The sequence below is a fragment of the Melopsittacus undulatus genome, chromosome 2 (assembly GCF_012275295.1).
Source record: "Melopsittacus undulatus isolate bMelUnd1 chromosome 2, bMelUnd1.mat.Z, whole genome shotgun sequence".
In the NCBI taxonomy this organism is placed as follows: domain Eukaryota; kingdom Metazoa; phylum Chordata; class Aves; order Psittaciformes; family Psittaculidae; genus Melopsittacus; species Melopsittacus undulatus.
In genome coordinates this window covers 92933021-92954031 of record NC_047528.1, presented here as the reverse complement: position 1 = coordinate 92954031, position 21011 = coordinate 92933021, and the positions used below count along the sequence as shown (strand labels likewise).

The 21011-nt window shown below is 37.7% G+C and overlaps 1 protein-coding gene across 2 annotated transcripts in view; it reads right to left on the bottom strand.

Moving 5' to 3' along the window:
• Positions 1-5126: 5126 nt before the first annotated feature.
• Positions 5127-21011, bottom strand: part of RCAN1 (regulator of calcineurin 1) — a 39425-nt gene continuing 23540 nt past the window's right edge. Inside the window, exons 1-4 of one of the 2 annotated variants that reach the window (XM_005151665.3) lie at positions 10977-11271; positions 8689-8862; positions 7547-7706; positions 5127-6143 (exon numbers count right to left, since the gene is read on the bottom strand). In XM_005151665.3, coding sequence (XP_005151722.1) covers positions 5980-6143; positions 7547-7706; positions 8689-8862; positions 10977-11063 — 585 coding nt within the window. In that variant the 5' untranslated portion in view covers positions 11064-11271 and the 3' untranslated portion in view covers positions 5127-5979. Of the gene's footprint in view, positions 6144-7546; positions 7707-8688; positions 8863-10976; positions 11272-21011 lie in introns of those variants that run through there. The other variant, XM_034074415.1, reaches the window with a different exon arrangement.

Sequence of the window (21011 nt, the reverse complement as noted above, 5' to 3'; positions counted from 1 at the left end):
CAGTGTATGACACAAGGGAGAAGAGGAAGTAATCACTGGATTTTGGCAGACACCACAGTATAAACTTTTAACCACTGAAATACACAGCAGCAGAGAACTCAAAGAGTTCCAGAACATGTCTAGATCTCACAGTGCCCCTAGGCACCCCAAGAAGCACAATGTATTCCCACAAAAATAATTCGAGTCAATGGTAATGTCTACCTGAATGACATGTACAAGACCTCTTTAGAGCTTTTCCTCTTTAGCACTTTTACAGACTTGGTGTCAGGGTAACTCCAAATATTAAGACAAAACACTCAAGTGGTACAAAGAATCATAGATACATTTTCTACCTCTTCCTCCAGATTTCTGTAGCAAGCCCTTTTTGGAAAACCTTTAACAAGGCTCCAGGTATGGAACTGAATAAAACAGATTTGGAAACAAGAGAATTGTTAACAAAACACTGGCTACCCCTGAAATCCTGAGTATCAAATACAAGTACTCTGCGATGCAAGGAGTCTATCCTAGCTAGCAAGCATGGCAAGTTGAAAACTAATTAATAGCTGATAAACGTTAAAAAAAATAGATACAAGTCAAACTCCTGCTAATACTCTTGGGCTCTTTGCACATGTATATCCTTGGAGAAGCTTATCCTCACATGACTTAAGAAGTGGTAGCCAGGCAGGACAGACACCATCAAAATTTCCAGAGATTTGGACAATGGCAGATAGCAGCCAGCATCATATTCACGAATCTGACTTGTTCCCAAGCCTACAGAAGTAGTGAAGGTATCACCACACACAGAGAAAATCAGATATAATTTCATTAGGATCAATAAAGGACAAGACACCTTGAGGACTAGGTGAATGTAGGAAAAGTTCTTAGTTACCACTTTGAGGTTTCATTCAAGTGGGATGTGGCAGTAATGAAACTGCCAAAATGAATTCCTGGCACAACTTCAATGGCAAGAAAACATGCACACACTCAAAGTGTAGGTAGGTCCACACAAATAAAGTTAAAAGCAAAATTTACGGAGATAAAGGACCTACCTGATAGATGGTACGTGACGAACTCCAATGTATAGGAAGAACAAAAAATAAAGCAGAAGAAAGATTTCAAGACAGGACAAAGATACAGACTCCCCAGAATGCCACCCCAACAAATTCACACTCTACAGAAAGTATCAAAAGTACAAAGCGGAAGCTATAAACACATAACCACTCTAAATATGAAAGTCATCACTGGCAGACTCCAAATCTAGCAGCAAGAGCAGCACCAGACTGAAGACTACTAAAAGAGTTCCTGTCAGTGTCCTCCGTGTGCTGTGCTACCAGCATACAAGACCTTTGCAAAGCCTGTACCAAAATTCTGGAGCCACAGACACTGAGCTGTGCCTACCTTGGGTAAGAGAAAAAAGTAATTTCAGAAAGGAAATTCCTGTAAACCTTAAAGGCTCTGAGTCTCTTGGAAATACGGAAAAACATCTTGTGGAAGAAGAGCAGGAGTAAGAGCAGGAAGGAACATTAGGAAAAACTGGAGCTTCCTGAGCTGGTCTTTGAGAGGCAGAAGGTCCAAAACAGAACAAGTGACATAAATGACAGAAGTAACAAAGTGCCCCCTTCCTCCCTGTTCAACCTTTCATATTTAAACACCCATAATTTTATTCTTTTCATAACTCAGATGAAGTTTACTACAGTAAAAAAACAACTGCCAGTTACTGAAAACAAACCAAACCACCCCAAAACAGGCAAGGTAAGTGATATGAAGTTCAAGCGTGATAGTCACTACTTTATCAATGGGAATTTTGTCACTGAAAATAAATCCAGTCCTGCCAGATCCATCCCATCACCTACTAATTGACTGAGTCACCTTTGTGGTCTTGCTTTATTTACTGTACAGTACACTGGTGGATGTCTAATCTTTGTTATCACTGGTTGTTTTGTTTTCTTCTTTTTAGATATGCAAGCATGAATTAATAGAAGTATTAAGCAAGTCTAAATTTCTGAGAAATGTTTCTAAAGTGTGTTGGTTAAGCTAAAACCAAAGATGATTGCAGCAGCATAACAACTGAACTTCAGACCTAGGAAGAATATTTCTGAACTTAAGTCTATGCCTAAAGGTTGCCATTTTGTATGCTTGGAACTGGGAGAGGGTTCAAGACATACCAGAACAAGCAAGTGAGCTTTGGAGAAACAAATCACAATTTCAAGTTAAAGAACTTGTCTTCCCCAAGACATTTTCTCTAGTGCGACAAAGCAAAACTTGACTAGGCAGGTGATTATGCCTAAGGCAAAAATCCATGCTTTAACTGTTAAAATGGTATGAGAGAAGAGTTGCTGGAGTTCATTCCTTCCCCACCCTTGACAAGTCTGGACGACACAAGAAGATCAACTAATACACTTGTCTGGTATTTCAAATATCAAAGTTACAACACTTGTTGCTACTCTGAAAAACAAAATCCTCATCTTTAAAGCAACAAACTTCAGTCTTACATGTTGTTGAATTCAAGGTCCTTAATGCAGCAATGCATGCTCAAATGTATAATCCAACACCAGGAATGTATGTCACCAAGCTGGCAGCAGGTCTTGCAAAATAACAAATGCTAGTGAACCCTTACTAGATTTACGGAGATTGTGCATGCTTATGCATCCTTATGCAGAGGGCAAATGATAAAACATGGGCAATATGTCCAAAAAATAAAATAAATGAGGTTATCTGTGTGAAGCAAGATGGCTCAGTTGGAATTGCTATTCCAGATTCTATCCTTCATTAGATCACTTCAGGACGAAGTTATTTCTGTTACTCTATACAAGAAATCCCCTGGGTAGCCTGCTATTGATGAGCAGCAGCACTTTACAATTTCAAATGACTTCTGTGTGTACAGAATGACTCCTTACATCAATACTTCCCACTTGTAAGTAAAGAAGAATGATTTCTATCCAAATTGGGAATGAAACCTTCAATGTATTTTTGCATAACATATTTTGTAACACAAAGACAGTAACTAGATAAAGCCCTTTAAATGCTGGTATATCTTCATATTTCAAGAATTTTAAAAACAGAATTATTGATGTTGTAGAATAAAACTGGCAAGGATATTATGAATGCATAGGGATTATTATAGAATAGTGAGATGTTGATACCTTTATTAGGAAGCATGTCAACTTCAGGCACAGATGAATCAGTTGTTAATGGGAATATTCTGGACTGTATTTTATTCATTGGGAGACTCTTATACTTGAGATCATGCAAGTCTCAAGCAGAGGGCTGGAAAGCTTTTCGCTAAATAAACTCATTTGGTTGGTAAGGATGTGACTTGGGACAATATTCTCACATTTTTTTTTCAAGTGAGAAGTGTTTGGAAGTTTAAAGTCCAGATTCTGGTGCAAAATCTTCAACTAGTTTCGTGCATAAATACCACAAATTTACAAGAAGACAACAAAATATTTTAATTTAAGTATGTCCTATACTATAGAACTGTATAAAATACCAACTAAGCATTCATTTGAACATTAGAAAAAAACCAAAATAAACCCAAGAAACAACAGGAAAAGCAAACAGGAAAAGCAAGCAGGACACTGTAGTAATGATAACAGAAGGTGGCACAACCCAGGATATACAACCAGAAATGCAGGCAAGTTACTGTTTCACAACTGTTGTTTACAACTTCCATCAGAATGGGAAACAGACTGTAACCATCCCAAGACTTCCATGGTTTCTAATGTCCACCTTGTTATGCAGATGCCAGTGTACTAAAAGTGACAAAAACCATATTAGTATTTAACATCATGCTCTTTTTGATTGAAAGGTAGCACTGATGTCTTCAGATTGCTAGGAAACAACAGTTAACTATCTGGATTTCTAATGCCAAACAAATGCTTTAATTGGTAAGCATGGAAAGATGGAAAAAGGACAGAATAGGAGTTATTCCAACAATTTTAAATTAAATGAAGTGAAACACGAAGTCCAGCAGTAATTTGAGAAACATGGAAGAAATCTTGGAAAGGTTTAAAGGCAGTTGTAGCAAACCTACAAAGTTTCTCTCCATTTTATTTATTTTGCATGTTAACAAGCAGTACATGTATCAAGCTGATCATTACACCTTAGTAACACAAAATAACTTTATGTACCCCCATGTCCATAAAACATGGCTCCATCAATACATGGCATTAGCTCTTCTTAACACTGTTAACATGGAGAGAGTGCTACTTGAGTTAGGTCCAAGTACCAGTGTTTGTTTCAGTTTACAGGGCACCCCAATCAAACCAAGATCATACTGCAGGTATTACTGAAGTTCAACATATTCCTGCTCTCTGTAGTTGCAGGGTATCAATCTCTGTTTTGCTTAGTATTATAAGAGGCCTTCAATAACACTGCACCACAGATTGGAATGGTTTCATTACATATTTTTTTAAAAATATATTATTTATTTAAAAACCAAGGTGTGAACCTGGGCATTTCAGTCAATATTTGCTTCAGATGGCACAGAATGAATTTCCCAGCTACAAAACTCTTTCTCAGACCAACTCTGGCAAAAGCAAACTAACAGAGAATCATTCTTTGATTTCTAAAAACATGTTGAGAAGCTTCAAACATCTCCTTTCTAAAACTGTAAGTTACATTTTCCCACAGATTTCAGTTACTATCTCTTAAAAAAAAAAAAAAAGAAAAATAATCCTGAAATCTATTTCAATGTAAGGATCTCCATTTAAAAAAACAAATAGTAAAATACACTTTTGTCTTTCTTCCTCTGAAGTTGTATGCCATAGGCTTCTGTCTTTTCACACTAACATATAAAAAGCCCTAAAGCTTCTCCCACAGATACCCATTACTTAAGTATGCACCATTACTTGGCATTAAACATTTCTAAATACCAGCTTATTTTGGAAGCAAAGCTAAGAAAGATTGTATTTATGAACATAGAAAGCCAGTAGAAAAAGGTACAAGTGTGTAGCTTGTAGAACAGTTCACATTGGGAATGAACGAGGAAAAGGCACTCCATCTCTCTTTGCTGTTCTACACACTGTGTGCAATTTTTCAATCATGTTAAAACTTTTCTCACAAGAATGCAGATTCACATACTGAGTTCACATCTCTCCAATATTATGGTTTTCACTGAAAAATTACATTGTTGTGAATATGCAACATTTTTTCCAAATGAGAAAGTCAAAGCTATCAAACAGACGTTACTGAAGATATAAATTATTTGAACTTAAATAATTTAAAATTAACTTGTTTAAACAACTTTCCTATTGCACTTTTTCCATTACTTTGCCAGATAAAACCCTACATAGGCATTTAAAAGGTTAAAATTTTAAAAGCACAAGTTACATAGCACCAAAATAAGGTGCTGAAGAAATCTTATGTCTTCTGGAAAATGAGTGCCAATAAAAACAAATATAAATATATATGTATATACACATCTAGTAGTAAGTCCAGGATGCTGAGATAATAAATACTTTGAACAATTCCCCAGATTTCCAGAAACATGTGAGAAACTATAGAAAATAATGCAAAGTTACTTTAGAAGACCAGGAATACACATGCACAAAATCTATTTTAAGAAAAAGGTTTAGAGTTCCCATACTTTAATCTTTAAAACCAGCTCTGTTATCGCTATGTACTCCACACAATGACTAGCCTATTAGTTTGAGGATTTTTGTGAGTTAGAACAAAGAAAGCTTCCCCCAGCTGCTTTATAATGGAACAGCTTATAGCACCCCCCCAAAAAAATAAACCTAGTTTGTCCTGTTATGTCTCAAAATGTCTTCTTCTGCCTATCTTTTGCTCCCAGCAATCTGGGAATACCCTCATGGCATCCATCAACTCGCAGCATCAAGAGTAAGGATGAAACTTCCTATATTTTTTCTGAGCAAACTTATATTGGAATTTCTCCTATTGTAACTGCTGCTGTTGCCACCAAACCTGTGACCTGCTGTTTCCACAGTAAATTTTCCCCTTGCAGATATCTACTTGCAACCTTGGAAAAACAACAGCAGTTCAACTAAAATGGGTAGGAGTATAATCTGGCCTTCTCGTCTGAATAATTTTTGGTTTCGGTTTCTTTGTTTCTTCTTCCACATCGTTTTCCTGGTCACTCTCACATACATGGACGACAACACTGGGAGTAGTGTCAGTTGCAGCATGTAGCTCATACTTTTCTCCTGAAAGTTAAAATATCAGCAAAACTTGTTAAAAAGCATCAGTTCTGTAGAAAAGTATGAAAGAAATTGAGAAGAGGAATACATAAAAATGCATAAGTATACACTTGACAATAATCTGATGTCACAAGGCATTCAATGGTGCAGGCAAGTGCATTGCCAATAGTTACATTTACCACTCCAAAGTATTTTGGTTCTGTTTTCAAATCAACATAGCTCAGCTGCTTGCTTAAAAGCCAGTTTATGTGTATTACCCTAGGTATTCAAGAAAGCATTCTACATGAGCATTTGTAAGTCTTCTTGGTGGGTTTTTGTAATTTTAAAGCATGCAAGATTATCTATCCACTGTACTACATTCAGGAAGACTTTGTTTTCCTGAATGACAGCAAAACCACAGGATCTTCCTTGCCCCCAAAAGATTTCAGTTTAAGAAGGCTTGATACAGCTCTTCCCACTTCACACAGAGGTGCTCTAACACTATTCTTGCATTCTGTGGAGGAGCAGAGCTAGTCAGCAGGCTTCATGCACATATAATGTCAAACACTCATATAATACAACCAGTGTGTAGAAGTGACATGATACAAATTTTATTGGCCACTGATCTGCAGTCTTGTTTTTCCAAAATTGCTTTTGGGTCTAATCTTACATTATGTCAGCGAAAGGGCAAACTATTTCCTTTCACCACTTTCCTGATCAGCTCCCCTGAATTTTTTTCCTTGTTACTTTATACTCACAACCTCTCAGTGGAAAGAACAGTCTCCATTAAGACCACTACAGTGATATGCACATCAGCTGCCCAGAAGAGCTAAGACCTGTGCCAAGCAGCACACTCTAGCATGTCAAGGCTCTGAAGTGGTCTCTGCTGTTTCCCTCAGAACTTTATGAAGTGGATCTGGTGCAACAAGCAGCTCCATACAGGAAAAACCTCTTGCCTCCAGTTCTTCAGAAACACACAAGCCATTGTGCTAGAGTAACCTTGCTTGGTCCTTGGTACCAAGTCATTAACTTCATATTCCAACAAACATCACGGTCAAGAGGCAAGCTTTATAGAGCTCAATATTCACAATATATATGAAAAAATCTCATAGGGAAAGGGATCACAGATCCGTCAATGAGCTTACTGCAGGGCATGTCAATAACAGAGCTTTCAGGGGGAAAAGGACCAACTTACTACTTAATAAGCCCTTAAGTATTTAAGATCTACTGGCATCTTTTTGGTATTGCTAAAACTTAAAAGGAAACTTTTAATTAGTATGTGTGTATGAAACTATTGTTTACTAATACTTTTTTTCTGACATCTCAAGTTTACCTGGTTGACAGTAATTAACTCAAAACATTCTAGAAATTCAGACAATTTAAAAGGTGTTTTACTCAAACAAAATTCTACTGTTTCTACTCCTCCTTACCTGGTCCTAACTTGGAGATAGCATATAAAAGGTCATAGTTAATGACTGGAGTAGCATCTTCCACTTGCTTCCAGCCAACAGGTGGAGAGGCAGGAGGTGAAATCAAAAACTGTTTGTCAGGATTCGGTGGTGCCAAATGTGAGCTTCCAATGTGCAAAGTCTGGAAAAAGCATAAAAGCCAACACTGTTTCACTATTATCAATGAATCCATCATTCATGAGCTGTTTTAAGGTTTGGATAGATGTTATGCTGTAACAGGCACTCAAGGTGGCAGCATGTAACTATATTATTGAAGAGAGCTATATGAAAGACTCAGTATACAAAATACAGACAAGCCACCACATTCATTAACTCTGATGAAACATGCAATGAATTATGCACATCCACATCTTCTCATCACGGGTTTTTACAAGAATTTCACCAGAAATTATATGCCCTTAAAATACTGAAGTAGGAAGAAGCTGGATATGGGCTTTAAGGCCTAATGACAAATGGTGTTGAAACTCATTACCACAAGTGAGAGTGGTGAGAATTCTAGAAGGTATATAAATAAACTGGCTCCTTCAGGACTGTCCCTAGGGACATCTGAAACAGACACACATAGACTAATTTTCCCATGTAATTTGCGGAGGAAAATACACAGCAGCTACCAAAAAACACCCCAGATTACCAGAACCTGAGTTTCACCTCTTCAGCAGCAGAGCTAGCCAGCTGTAGAGTTGCACTGATAGTGATCTCCAAGTACACACATGTGCTAACCAAATGATTTGCAGCAGTGAGAGCAGGATCACCAGGTAGTCCTGAATCTGCAGCTCTCTGGATTCCCTCAGATACTACTTGAGCAAGCATGTGTGTAAGTGTGTACTGCTGGCAGAGCTACTTGGCTTTCCCCACCCCATTAATCCTTTGATTGTGCCGATTACTGTCATCTACTCCCTTTCCTCCAGATTACCAAAACAATACAGACATAAATGTGAAGTATGCAACACCTCCAAATACTTGTAGCTTTGGAATAACCTGTGATTCTATAATCAAACTGAAAAAAAATTAAGTGTTCATTAGCATGACTGAAGACCTGTGGAAACTTATCATGCTTAAGTTATGCTTTAGTACCTTGTAAGGATAATCATAACAAGACTTACCTGAGCAAAATACAGTTTTATTTCCTTTCCAAGGAACTCTGTCTTGTGCAACTGGATTCTAGCATCTGCTGCAGATAAAGGGTTACTGAAATTTATTCGTACTCTTTTGAAGCTCTTAAAATACTGAAAGGTGATATCTCTGTCGAATGTTCTAAATAGTGATTCAAATTTGGCCTGAAAAGAAAGGACCAGAGAAGAAAGTTAATAGGCAAAACACTACACTTTCTTTAAAGAAATATAGAAATAAATTGCAGTTACTAGTAGCAGCATACTACCACTCTTGAACATTGATCTATTTATAACAGATTTAGTTTTCTTCTTTTCTCTTTCTATAACGAATTTGTCTAACCTAGCGCTTTTTGGCTATATAGCAGCGTTTTTCATCTTTACTGAAAATGGATTATTATTAGTGCTAGACATGATACTCTGACTTAGCGACACAAAGAAATAATAGTATTGGTAACAAATTGAAAAGAAATGCTTGCTTTATAAAATTATTATACAAAAAAAAGTCTGTCAGGCACACCTTTGTCTGAGAATGCAATTTTCAAGGAAACCAACACAACAGTTTTAATAGAAGAAAATGTAAAAACACAAGAAAAAACCCCAACAAAACAAAAGCAAGACAAATGTTATTTTTCTGCAGTGTCTCAGCATCCATATAATAAAGTTCATGAACACCTCCTGTTTTAATAGCTGCTACTTTAAGAAAATTTACATACTATTACTGAACTCTGGTTTAACAGCCTCTTCTATTTTTGGAACTGAATTCTAAAAAAGCTCTCATTATCTTTCCTAAAAAATCTTCAGGACAAACCATACAACTCCTGAAGGACCTTTGGCACATTCCTTGCTTTGACTGTATGGTAAGAGTAGGAACTGGACCAAAACCTTATACCTTTATAGATCTGTAGCTGTCACTTTGCTGTCCTATCTGTATGAAAGACAAACACCTTTACCACTAGTTGGCTATTTTCATTTTAAACTTTGGGTTTGTGCTCCTAGGGCACCTATGCAAACCTGACTTGGCTATTTTTCATATCATTTACATGAAGAGTGCTTCCAGTCTTACTTTATGATGCCAGACAAAAAGATGAGAAAGAAGCAGGAGGCTCTGAAGCTGCCATGCTTTTGTAAAGTGTTTCAGGCTCAAACTGAGAGCCCATTAACGAGTCACAAGCCTTTTTTCAGTGATGGCAATAGATCAAGCATTCAGATTTCGGGTATTCTTTTCTCTTCATAAAAGCTTACTAGAATATCAATACAAAGCCAAAAGAAACAAGTAAGTAAAATCACACTGCCTCATTTTTTTACTGTTAGGCTTTGAATTAGTAGAGAAAAGCAACAAACGTCACATAAGAAGGCAGCGATTACTTCAAAATTTGATTTTCCTTCCTGTAAAGTTCTTCTTCACAGACTCTCCACAGCCCTGTACAGAACCACTATGTTTCAAAAATAAAGTATCAGAGCTGTCCCGCTTCTTGCTGAGCCACACTTAAGCTTCTTCAAAACGAGCTGTGAAACAAGGCGAGGACCCTCCACACACAAAGCCTGTATCTGTTAGCCTCCTGTACTCTGAGAGCGCTGGATGCAACCATGAAAAGTAAGTAAAACCCACACTAAGTCGCATTTTAAAGTTCCCATTCAACACCAACTCAGAGAGTACCTGCAAGATTTGTGCCATATATATATAATTTGTTTTCTAAATGTGTGATTCTAGAGGTCATAAATGTCGTGCTAGCAATACAACAATAAACAAAATGTTATTTTTGTCTCTAAGGTATCCTAGCAATCAAAAATTCACTGTATCAGGACTGGATACTTACATTATATTAATTCTAATCAGTTAATAAAAACCTGAGAGGACTTCTTATAGTTTTAACATTATTCTCTTAACTACAGTGCCAGCCCAAAGAAAAAAAAAAATCCCATGGAAAGTATAAAGCATGCTATAAATGATGTGAATCTTACCACTAAAATTATAATTTAAACATTTGCTGAAAGCACATACGGAAGTGAAGAGTACTTTATACTGACAGTCGAAGTCTGGAGGTAAACTTCTCATCATTTTCAAACCCACACAGTTTAAGACACAGTAACTTCCAGAGTTCGTAATTCATGTCAGAGCATACTGTTGCAGACTTCTAAGACCCAAGACCCTTATATCAAACTGAATTTTTCTCACAAGTCATAGGGGTATCAAGGTATTTTAGACAATTTGAAACAGCAGCTACATACTTCAGTATTCCAGTAGTTCACAAGAATAAACCACAAAAGACAGAACATACCCTTGTTTCTGCTTGATTGAAGACATCGCTATCTGCCACACAGGCAATCAGAGAACTAAAACTGTAGTTAAAATTTCTGAAATGCATTTTATGCTTCAGTAAAGCAATGCTGCTTGTTCCGCAAGAAGCCAAGGACTTAAGGAAGCCGTTGGTCCTGCAGGCAGTGTTTATAAGGGAAACAAGTCCAGCCCCTCAACAAAAAAAAAAAGCAAAGCAAAAGAAAGGTTTCAGAGCATCCTGTATGTGACAGCGAATTCCTGAACAAAGTCCTGCATGCTTTGAGGCAGTCAGGAACAAAATGTAAGCTGCGACTGGAAAGAGGTGACGTCAGCACATTAGTCAGCTTCCCTATGCTAATTACCAGTGCTCCGGAGGATGGAAAAAACAGCTGAGGTTTGCACAGCAGCTGCTTTCTCGAGCCTCTTGCAGCATAGTTTCCACTGGTAGTAATTCCATTCAGCACTCAGACAACATGCTCTTCACTGGAATGGGACAACCCATCTTAAGATGGAAAATGTTACTGCTAAAGGACCAAAGTCTAGAGTAATAGGCTGTAATTAGCCAGGAGGAAAATTGCAAGACTTCGGAATGGAAAACAAATCCCTCAGGTCAATAGCTTTTGGTAATTTTGTGGAAAAATACACAGACTGATATTTAGAGATTAGGAGGAATTGATTTGGGAAAATATTTTTTCCCCCTATTACAGTGAGAAGTCTTTTTGAAGCTTTCTTCAAAGCAACTATATATGGACTCATTACCATTCTCACTTTATTAAAAACCTCATTCCAAGCTTCATAAACTGATGAGACTTTTTGTTTGGGGAGTTTTTTACTTTTCTTTAACCAGGACCACCATTAGAAATCTGCTGGCAGTGTTTTAAGAGACAACCTGAACTACTGACAGTAGTGACGAGGTATGAAACCTACATTTCTGGTATTTTGTGGTTTATCCGTATCCCAACTTCAGAACATTTCCCACAAAGTAGTGTAGAACAGGCTTTTGTGGGGGGAGTTTTGGGATTTGTGGGTTGGTTTTTTTTTTGCCTTAAAAAGAAAAAAAAATATCAAGGACCATTTAAAAACTCAGTAACATTTGAAGTAATTCACTAAGTTTAAACTGAAGCTCTTACAAGCTATTTGGAATTCTCCTTTGCAGCTTCAAACGGAAGTTTATAATAAAGTCAAAAAGTGCAATTTGGTTCATATTACTGTATGGGGGGCTCTGACAGAAGCACAGTTTTATGAAATACTTGCAGACAGTCGTAATTTTAAAATCTTATTTCATAAATATTTAATCATGTGTAACTACTCACACGAATAGCCTCCTTTATTTCCAGTGGCTCTACTTACTTGCTCCAAGTTAAGGATGCTTATTGAGCCACAGTCTAAAATTCCATATGCAGCAATCAAATTCTCTGCTACTGTAAAGTTACCTTAGTGTGAAAGACTACTCAGACCAACTTCCTAGCACCTTTCCTTAGATGCCCTTGAAAATAAGCTCAGCATAAGAAAAGAGAAGGTACTTGGAAGAACAACTCAACAATTGGTATAGGTGCTGTCATAGAGGTTAAAATCAACTCTGAAAGATAGCAACAGGTTAACAAGCCTCCACAGTTCTCCAGGAGCACTTAACATACTGGGTGCCTGAGGGACAGAAAAGAGGGAAAAACAGCAGTTCCCTTCTTCCCCCTGACCTCCCAGGAAGACGGGATGCAGTGGCTATCCAGCCCCTCAGCACTAGCAAGATCTGGACTGGGCACACATACAGTGAGAACAGTTCCCAAGCCCATGACCTGTACCCAGAAACACAGATACCTGAGGATTCATAAACAGCCATCATGCCAAGCAGGGAACCTGAACTCACACAGAAAATCATGTTGAGTATGTCTTGAATCCCTTGCCCTGGAATTAGGTCGTCAAGTGTCTTAAAGACTTCGGAAGTGGAAGCACCAAGTATGACTCTGTAGACCAGTGGTCAGGATTCTCATCTGGAAAATATGGCCATGAATCACCCAAGCACAAAAGGAAAACAGGCTTTCCACATCCTAGGTGAATGCTATAGTTTCTGATAAGAAAGTAAAGAAGGTCACCCCTTCAACCTGCTACTGAGTCAGTAATTTGGCATACTCTGAGGCTACCAAGCTGCCTGCATCACCTCTGTGGGTGATAGGTAGAAAGAATATTTGAGCCTCACAAGGCCTACACAGGAGACAGTTTCAAGCTGCTGAAGCCTTTGGCAACCTAGGTGCAGACCTTTATATAGCTAAGTGTGTCAAAGCTTCCTAGGAGTCCAGTGATTGTAAAAGTCTTCAAAAGCCCCATTTTGGACTTCACAGCTTAAAGCTGGAAGGGTAGATCTCATGTACTTGCACTCCTTCATAACTACAGACTTGGATTTTTATGCCCAGATCCCATGAAGAGTAAAGACACTAAAAATACCTGATTGCTGTCCTCAAGGCCACCTACACATTACTGGGATCTAAAGAAAATTAGTTTACAAGTCTTTCAGATACAACTGTCATCTAAACCAAGACTGTAGCCTGCTGTACTGCTGTAAACAGACCATCTATTTTTGAGAACATTTAAAATGTCATAAAATATTTTTTCACAGTGTTCTCTGGATGTAAAATAAACACTGAGTCTTCTATTGATACATACTAGGTCTTCACTTTGCCCAGTTAAAAGGACGAAGAAAATAAACCCGTCCTAATCTGTTCTATTTTACCCTTAATATTTTTGGAAAGGTTGCATTACCAGTCTCTCTTAAAGAAACAATTCAAGAGAAAAAAAAATGGTTGCACACTACTCCATTCACAACACAGAATAAATTGAGAATTAGTATTCTGGGGGAGGAGAAATCCCTTCCAACTGGCATAATATCCTTAGGGCTATTCTTGATTAGAACAAAAATGCAGTCTACAATGTTTCAATTAGCAGATTTAGGCAGCAGCACTGTGTTGGGAGCCCCCAGATCTACCCTAGAAATGAAGAATCAAAGTTACAAAACCACCATTACAAAATCCTGTCAGTGTTGCAACATTTCTCCTGAGGTGTTCAGGTCCTGTAACATTTGCTAACCACATGCTAACAAACTGTCTGGAACAAGAACATGACAAGATTATCAGAACTCCTGGATTTGATGTTCTGATACAAAGTCAAGAGTACGGTTTCTTCCTCCCTTGTCTTCTAAGCATTTGCTGCTTTTTGTTGTCTCTTTGAAACTCCCTAGTGACCTACAGAAAGAGAACAAGGGCAAGATTACCTGCTTCAAGATATATGCTATCATCTAGATACCAAATAACTTCTGATACCAAAGAATACAAAGTTCATCAGTGCAATGGGATGCTGCTGTACTTTGAGCAACAAGACTCAGAGAGACCAGCCTGGGCAAGAAAAGTGTGACATGACAACAGTCAGCCTTGCTTTCTCAGGTTTCACCTTTGCCTTGAAAGGCACACATATTCCAGGGCTTAAGTCCTAAAAGTTGAGTACTAAAACCTGCAGACAAGATACTCAGTGCAGACCTAAAGTACTCCCTAACATCGTTAGCACCTGACAGATCCTCCACTACTAGCACTTCCCAGGCAGAGAAATTCAACAGTGACCATTTTTTAATTACTTCAGGAAGTGAAAGGAGAAACAAGGATTCAGATGATCATACAGAGTGGTGGGAACACAAGATGACTGAATGCCATAAATAGTTCTATAATTTCATCTCCACATGCGGTAAAATAGGTAAGACACAGCACAGGAAGAAATGAGACTACAGAAGTAGGAAAAAATGCAAGTCACAAAAATGACTGTTCATTGCCAATAGCTATATTAGCAAAGTGAACAATCTGAGGATGAAAATTAACATGAAAATAAATGTGTTGGTAATTCTGTAAACTAATAAAATGATCACCTATGAGCTATAAATCAGAACAATGTAGTCTATTCTTTTCTCTCGTCCCTGGCAGACTTTTACAATTGCCCTTGGAGGGTGTTCTTTACGTAATCCCAGTACTCCCTCTATATATACTTGCTGATCTTTTGCTATCAACATATAGTTTCTATTCCTGTCTTCATGTTAATTATCTTGCCTTAGTCCTTACTTATGACAGGGATAAACATCTTGAAGATCTTCAAGCTATCCAGAATGAATAATCATACTGGTTTCATTTTTCTAGTGGTTGGGAGAGGGAAGGGCAGACAGTAAAGTACAAACAGCTTCCAGAAGTATCCATGCATGTCTAGGGTCGGTAAGCTCTGCTCTGTGCCAGCATGCACCTGAGTTCAGACAACCTTCTAACCTGCGCTGCTCTGCCAGCACATAGTATGTGTCTGCATGGGACAGGCATGCTGAAAGAGAATGGGAAAAAACAAACATTCCTTTATAGAACATAACACTCATCTAGCGCATGGCTTCAGCATGATTTCAGGTAAACACAAAAAATCCCCAGAAGTCAGGGCCACTGGGAAGGCAAGTAAGTTTAACACATGAAGGGCTAATGTGCACGTCCTCCACTGCGTATTTTTCTTTACTGCCTTTAAGTGTGCTCTGCAAAAACTGCCATCAAGAACAGTAACATTCTCCATCACGAAAAAAAATCTTCTTTTCCCTGCCCTTGCAACTCAAGAAGTGGGTTATTATTATGTGGATGTTTGGGTTCTGCAGTTTGCTTTGTTTTGAAACTTACTTGGTGAGCAAGAGAAGTCAGATCAGTGCTGGCTGGCTCAACCAAAGAGCTAGGAGTGAGAGCAGCGAGTTAAGACATTTGCCTTAAAATGTCTGTACAATTCTTAGGCTCATTTTACTAGCCAAAAATGAATCAGCTTCCTGGGACATGATTTCTTTTTGTAGGTCTGACAGGATTTGTTATGAAATAAAATCAACTGGCTGACTAATCATACTTGAGTATACTTTTTTCTCCAAAAAATCCTTCCAATAGCCTGAGCACAGGGAGACTGGCAACCTTGAGATCTAATTCAGAACACTGGAATAGTTATACACCTACTCATGCAGTAACACAGCCCTTAACTGAGCCATACAAATTTCTCCCATGACAGGCAAACCCAGATCAGAAACACTGGAAGAAGAAGGGAGTCAATCCTCACACAACTGAAAACATTGATGAACAAACAGTTTCTTTCTCTTTTGTGGTTAAGAAAACTAAGTTTTTCTAAGGTTGCATACTCGTTGATTTTATATTCTATGCATTGATCAGATCATCAGAAAGATATTACAAGCAAAATGAGTATATACACCAAGTTAGTACATCACCAGAAAAATAATCTGCAATAAACCACTTTTTCAATAAGCAAAAAAAAACCTTTAATGTTATGAAATAACTGCATGGATAGTATCTGCAAATTTATTTACAATAAAGAAATCACACAGATCACAGCAATATAAACACACAAACTGGCTTTCCAAATAACACAGAGCTACGTGCAGTGTGTTAAATCAAGGTAACACCCACACAATGACAAAATGGAAAAATGGGCATGAAGCATAAGACTGTCATCATCAGCTCCTCTCATTAACTTTGTTTATAACAGGGAACAGCAAACACATGACCACTTATGCTTACAAGTATTTTAGTCACTGAATTTCCAGTCATAAAAATAGAGACAAAAATTTGTGCAATTTTAACAAAATTTAAGCATCTGATTCCATATAATAGCATGCACAGAAGAAAACCCTATCTGTCTGTACTACATCAAGCTACATCAAGTATTTGTATATAGGAACCATTCAAAAAATTACCCAGTGGCTATAAAACTCTGAACTTCTGGACTGTACTTTTGTCTCTAAAAAGCAACTTTCCAAAACATGTAAAAGCAAGCAGAAAAGCTATGAAAATTCTGAACGTTTACTAAGATGGTACACATGCTTAAGATGCAAGACTCAAAAAACTTTATATATGTAAAATTATAGAAGGACAAATGCTGATCAAACAAGTTTTTTTCAAAAAGCTACCTATTTCTCCTGTATTTGTTTCTGTTTAAATTTATTAACTCATTTGTTTTAATTAAAAAATTACCTACAGGTAATATCTTTACAGTAAAAAGAACGTATCATGAAGCACCAAGTCTTTCTGCAGTGATGGGTAGGATGACTGAAAAGGGGAAGGAAAATGTTCTTGCAAATAAACATTTCTCCCACCCACACCACAGAGAAATAATTTGGTTTCAAATAATCAAATCAACCTTCAAGAAGATACTTCTTAAAAGTATATGAAAATACCTGAAAAAGACTGTCCAGCAATATTACAGTTCAATCCATTACATATTGGAGGTGGAGGGGGCAGCAAGACGAAAAATAAGTAAACCTACAGAATAAAAAGCCAAAGCCAAAGCCCAAGATGATAATCTTTAACTGAAACAAATGTAAACAAGATTGTTCCCATGGCCGGACATAGTTGCAGTGTTGATTATTTATTTCTACTTAAGGCGGAAAAGGGAAAGAAAAGGCGATGAGGACAACAGTAAGGTCTATAACTCGTAGCGGAAGTGGTGCACATGCCACATTAGAAAAGGCTAACTAAGGAAAGGGAAGGGCAGGAAATCCTTAAACAACTCTTCTAACTTAAACTTGTTGAAGGCTTCTATAAATATAGATATCTATATAAATCCTTCCCTCAGAGTGGAGATTAAAAAAGGGGAAAGAAGAAAATTCTCCAAAGATCATCTATATTTATTATGAGCTAAAAAAGAACAAGGGCTTTTAAACCAAAATGTGTTAATAGGCCATTTTTGCCTACTTTAAAATAAAGCATCTGTAAACTATTTACAGCAAAATTGAAGGAAGTTGTTTGTTAAAAAAATGTTCCCACCCTCCAAGATACAGATAGTATCCCATAAGCACTGTGTAACTAAGGAAACATACGTATTCTTCCTACCACTGTAACTAGAAAAACTATCAGCAGTCTGACCTTTTCAAGGTTATCTGAATACCAGTGTGGGGAAAAAAAAAATCCAGACAGTAATTAACAGATAGGTAGATTTGCAAGATGAAACCATTTAAGAAAGAAAGGATATGCTACACACATCAGCTATTAAAAGAAAAACAGCCCTTGAGATTATTTCTTGAGTGAGAGGGCACCTTCTGAAGATGAAGAACACTTTGGTTTTGTAAAGAGAAACAACTGTAAAGTTATTTATAAGTTGGATTCAGTGGAGGGAAAGGTCCAGCGGATAGGGCACATGCTGACAGTGAGATCCATGCATTCCTTCAGCAGGTCACACATTTCTGACACACAGCTGGAGTGCTGCACTCCAATGCTGCCTCTGGACATCATCCATGCATTAAGGTGAGCTAAAGGGCATTGAGGAATGTTGGTGCTGGACTTGTACACTGATATCTAAAATATGCCATGTTTGGAGGCTGAACAGAAACAGGCCTTTAATGTTAACCTAGATATATTTAAATGTTGACACTGATGTAAACAGAACTATCTTCAGCAGCTGAAACAAGTAGCGATGAGGAAAAAAAGTTTTTTGAAGACTATCACTTTGTGACAGCTTGTAAGAAAGATGTAGCAAAAGACACAGAAATTAAAGTTCCCCAAACCTTTCCGATACTAAGAGAGAAAGAGACCCCAGGAAGTGATCCAGCAGTGTGTGTCACAATCCAGTCCCACAGCTGAGAGCATTTCATTCAAGCCCTATCAAACTGAGGCCAATGTGGTCAAAGCTCCCCAATACCAGATGTTTCAGCATCAAGCGCACACTTCCAAAACTCCTTTTTTCCACCCTGGAGCCAGGAGCAGCATACACAACATAAATGAAAACTGCTAATAGAACACTGAACCTAAACTTGGTTTATGAATTAAAAAACCCAAGCCAGTAAGTTATGATCTCTTCTTATATATACACACGTAAGTACAGTGATGAAGACATAGTATGTTTTACAAAACAGGGTATTTTAAAAACTAAATTTTGAGATGATTGGGCAAGGTTATGATCCAGATTCACTCACTGAAAACTACATCTTCTAAAATCTTATATATAGTTATAGTAAAACCTTCATGTCTGCATCCTAGTCTTAAATATTGCTTGGGGGGAAAAAATGTTTGTTTGGCTTTCTGGCTTTATGACACACAAACTGATCATCACAGCAGGATTAAAAGGCAGGTGGCATTTTTGATTCATTATACTTCCAGATCCATTGGAACTATTCTAACAAAAGCCAAAAAAGTCAAGTTATTTTTATCTCACTTTGTACATTCTAGATAATGAGGGATATCATGCTAAAAGGTCAGTACACAGGAGAGAGAATGAACAAATCTGTGTCAGCTTATCTTTATTCCCTACTCAACATCTAATCAAGAGTTACCATTATAAAATATGAATCATTGCATAGTAAAGCCTCAGATAAACAAATTTAAGAAACCTAAGGACTTTTTCTTTAAGCAACCAAGGGTTTGCTTTCAGATTTGTTCTGACATAGCAAGATAGTATTTTAGTGGTTTCCAGCCCCATGACCAAGGATCTCTGATGGGTATTTCAGATCAACTGGTTAGACAAGAGTTCCAAAGCCCTTTAATGAAAAAAAAAAAAAAGAAAAAACCAAAGAAATCTGAAGCCAGCTGTGACTTCTCCTAATGATGTTGGAGGCTCCTAGGAGCATGCCACCAACCTGTGTTTTGGTGCCATGCTGCTCCTAGCAGCAACCTGTGAGACTTACATCGTTAACTCTACTCCTCCATTCCACAGACTGCACTGACATGTCTGTAACGTTAAGCGAAAATCTCAAAACAAGTAGCAGATGTCTGATGGTGGAAACCAAACCCCAGTCATTCTGATCTAACTGTACTCAAACAGAACCAGAGCTTTTGAGCTGCAATGAATCTTCCACAATCACATTTGGGTAATCAGATCAGCTCACCATGACAAGTTAAAACAGCTGTAAGTAGGGAAGAATACAACAATATTCACTCCTCAGCTCCACCTGTATTTTCCTATAGGAAGGTCTTGAAATTCTGCCATTTGGAATTTCTCCAGAACAGATGCACACTCCTCAAGGATAGAGACAGCAAAAAAATGCAATTTGGGCCATCACTGCAATAAACACTTTACTCCCTCAACATAACAGCAACATGCCTTCATTCAAAACAGTAGTCTTGGTGGTCCCTCCTCCCAAAGGCTGTTTCTCAACATTGCTCGGGTAGAATTCTGGGAACCTGGGTATATTCTTACACCCAGTCATGGCACACAGGTGTCATTCTGTGGACTACTCCCCCTCACAGAGGGAGTACAGCTGATTCAAAATCTTCAAGAGCTATTATTACTATGACATTTGCTGAATGAAGTAGCATACTGGCTTGCCTACAGTTTAATTACTTTACAACAACTTTGGAACATTTTCCACTGAACAAAAGAAATTGTGGAGAATGGTTTGGAACAGTCAGTCTTTCCTCACAGGATCTCCAAAACCCATGAGACAATTTTGTTCACCATTTAATCAATAATTCTTGGAAGTTCCAACCTTATTTCTTCTCCCTTCAATTAAAAATTTTACCTATTAACGACATGTTAATAGCAAACCATGCTTGCTCCAATGAATGCCAGTTAACTTAGTAATTTTCTTAATCCAACAGCTTTTCACATGACAAAAGAAACAAAACTTTCAGAAGGTTACCTGCACCTACTGCTGCTATTTCAAAAGGAGAACAAGGAAGAAATCCTACTCAAATTAGTTCTTAATACAATTTAAAATACTTATTTGAAGTCTTAAGCTATGGCCAACACCCTGAAGCTATATGTCCTTTCAGCACAAAGCCACAATGCCAAGGGATCCAGAGCGTTGACCACAGAAGTGTGCATTACTCGTGGACGTCAGTAAGGCCTCTATGAAGCCAAGTCTGACTTCAGTGATTTCTCTGGATACAGAAACTATCCACGCCACAATTACTCCACTGAGGGATTAAAAAAAGATTCAAGTAACCCACTGATGATTTTTTTTAAGCACAGATTCCAAAAGCACTGCCAAGAAGGAAAGTAGCTGTTTTGCTGAATAGACTCTTACAAGATTTATTTTTTAAACAGGCCC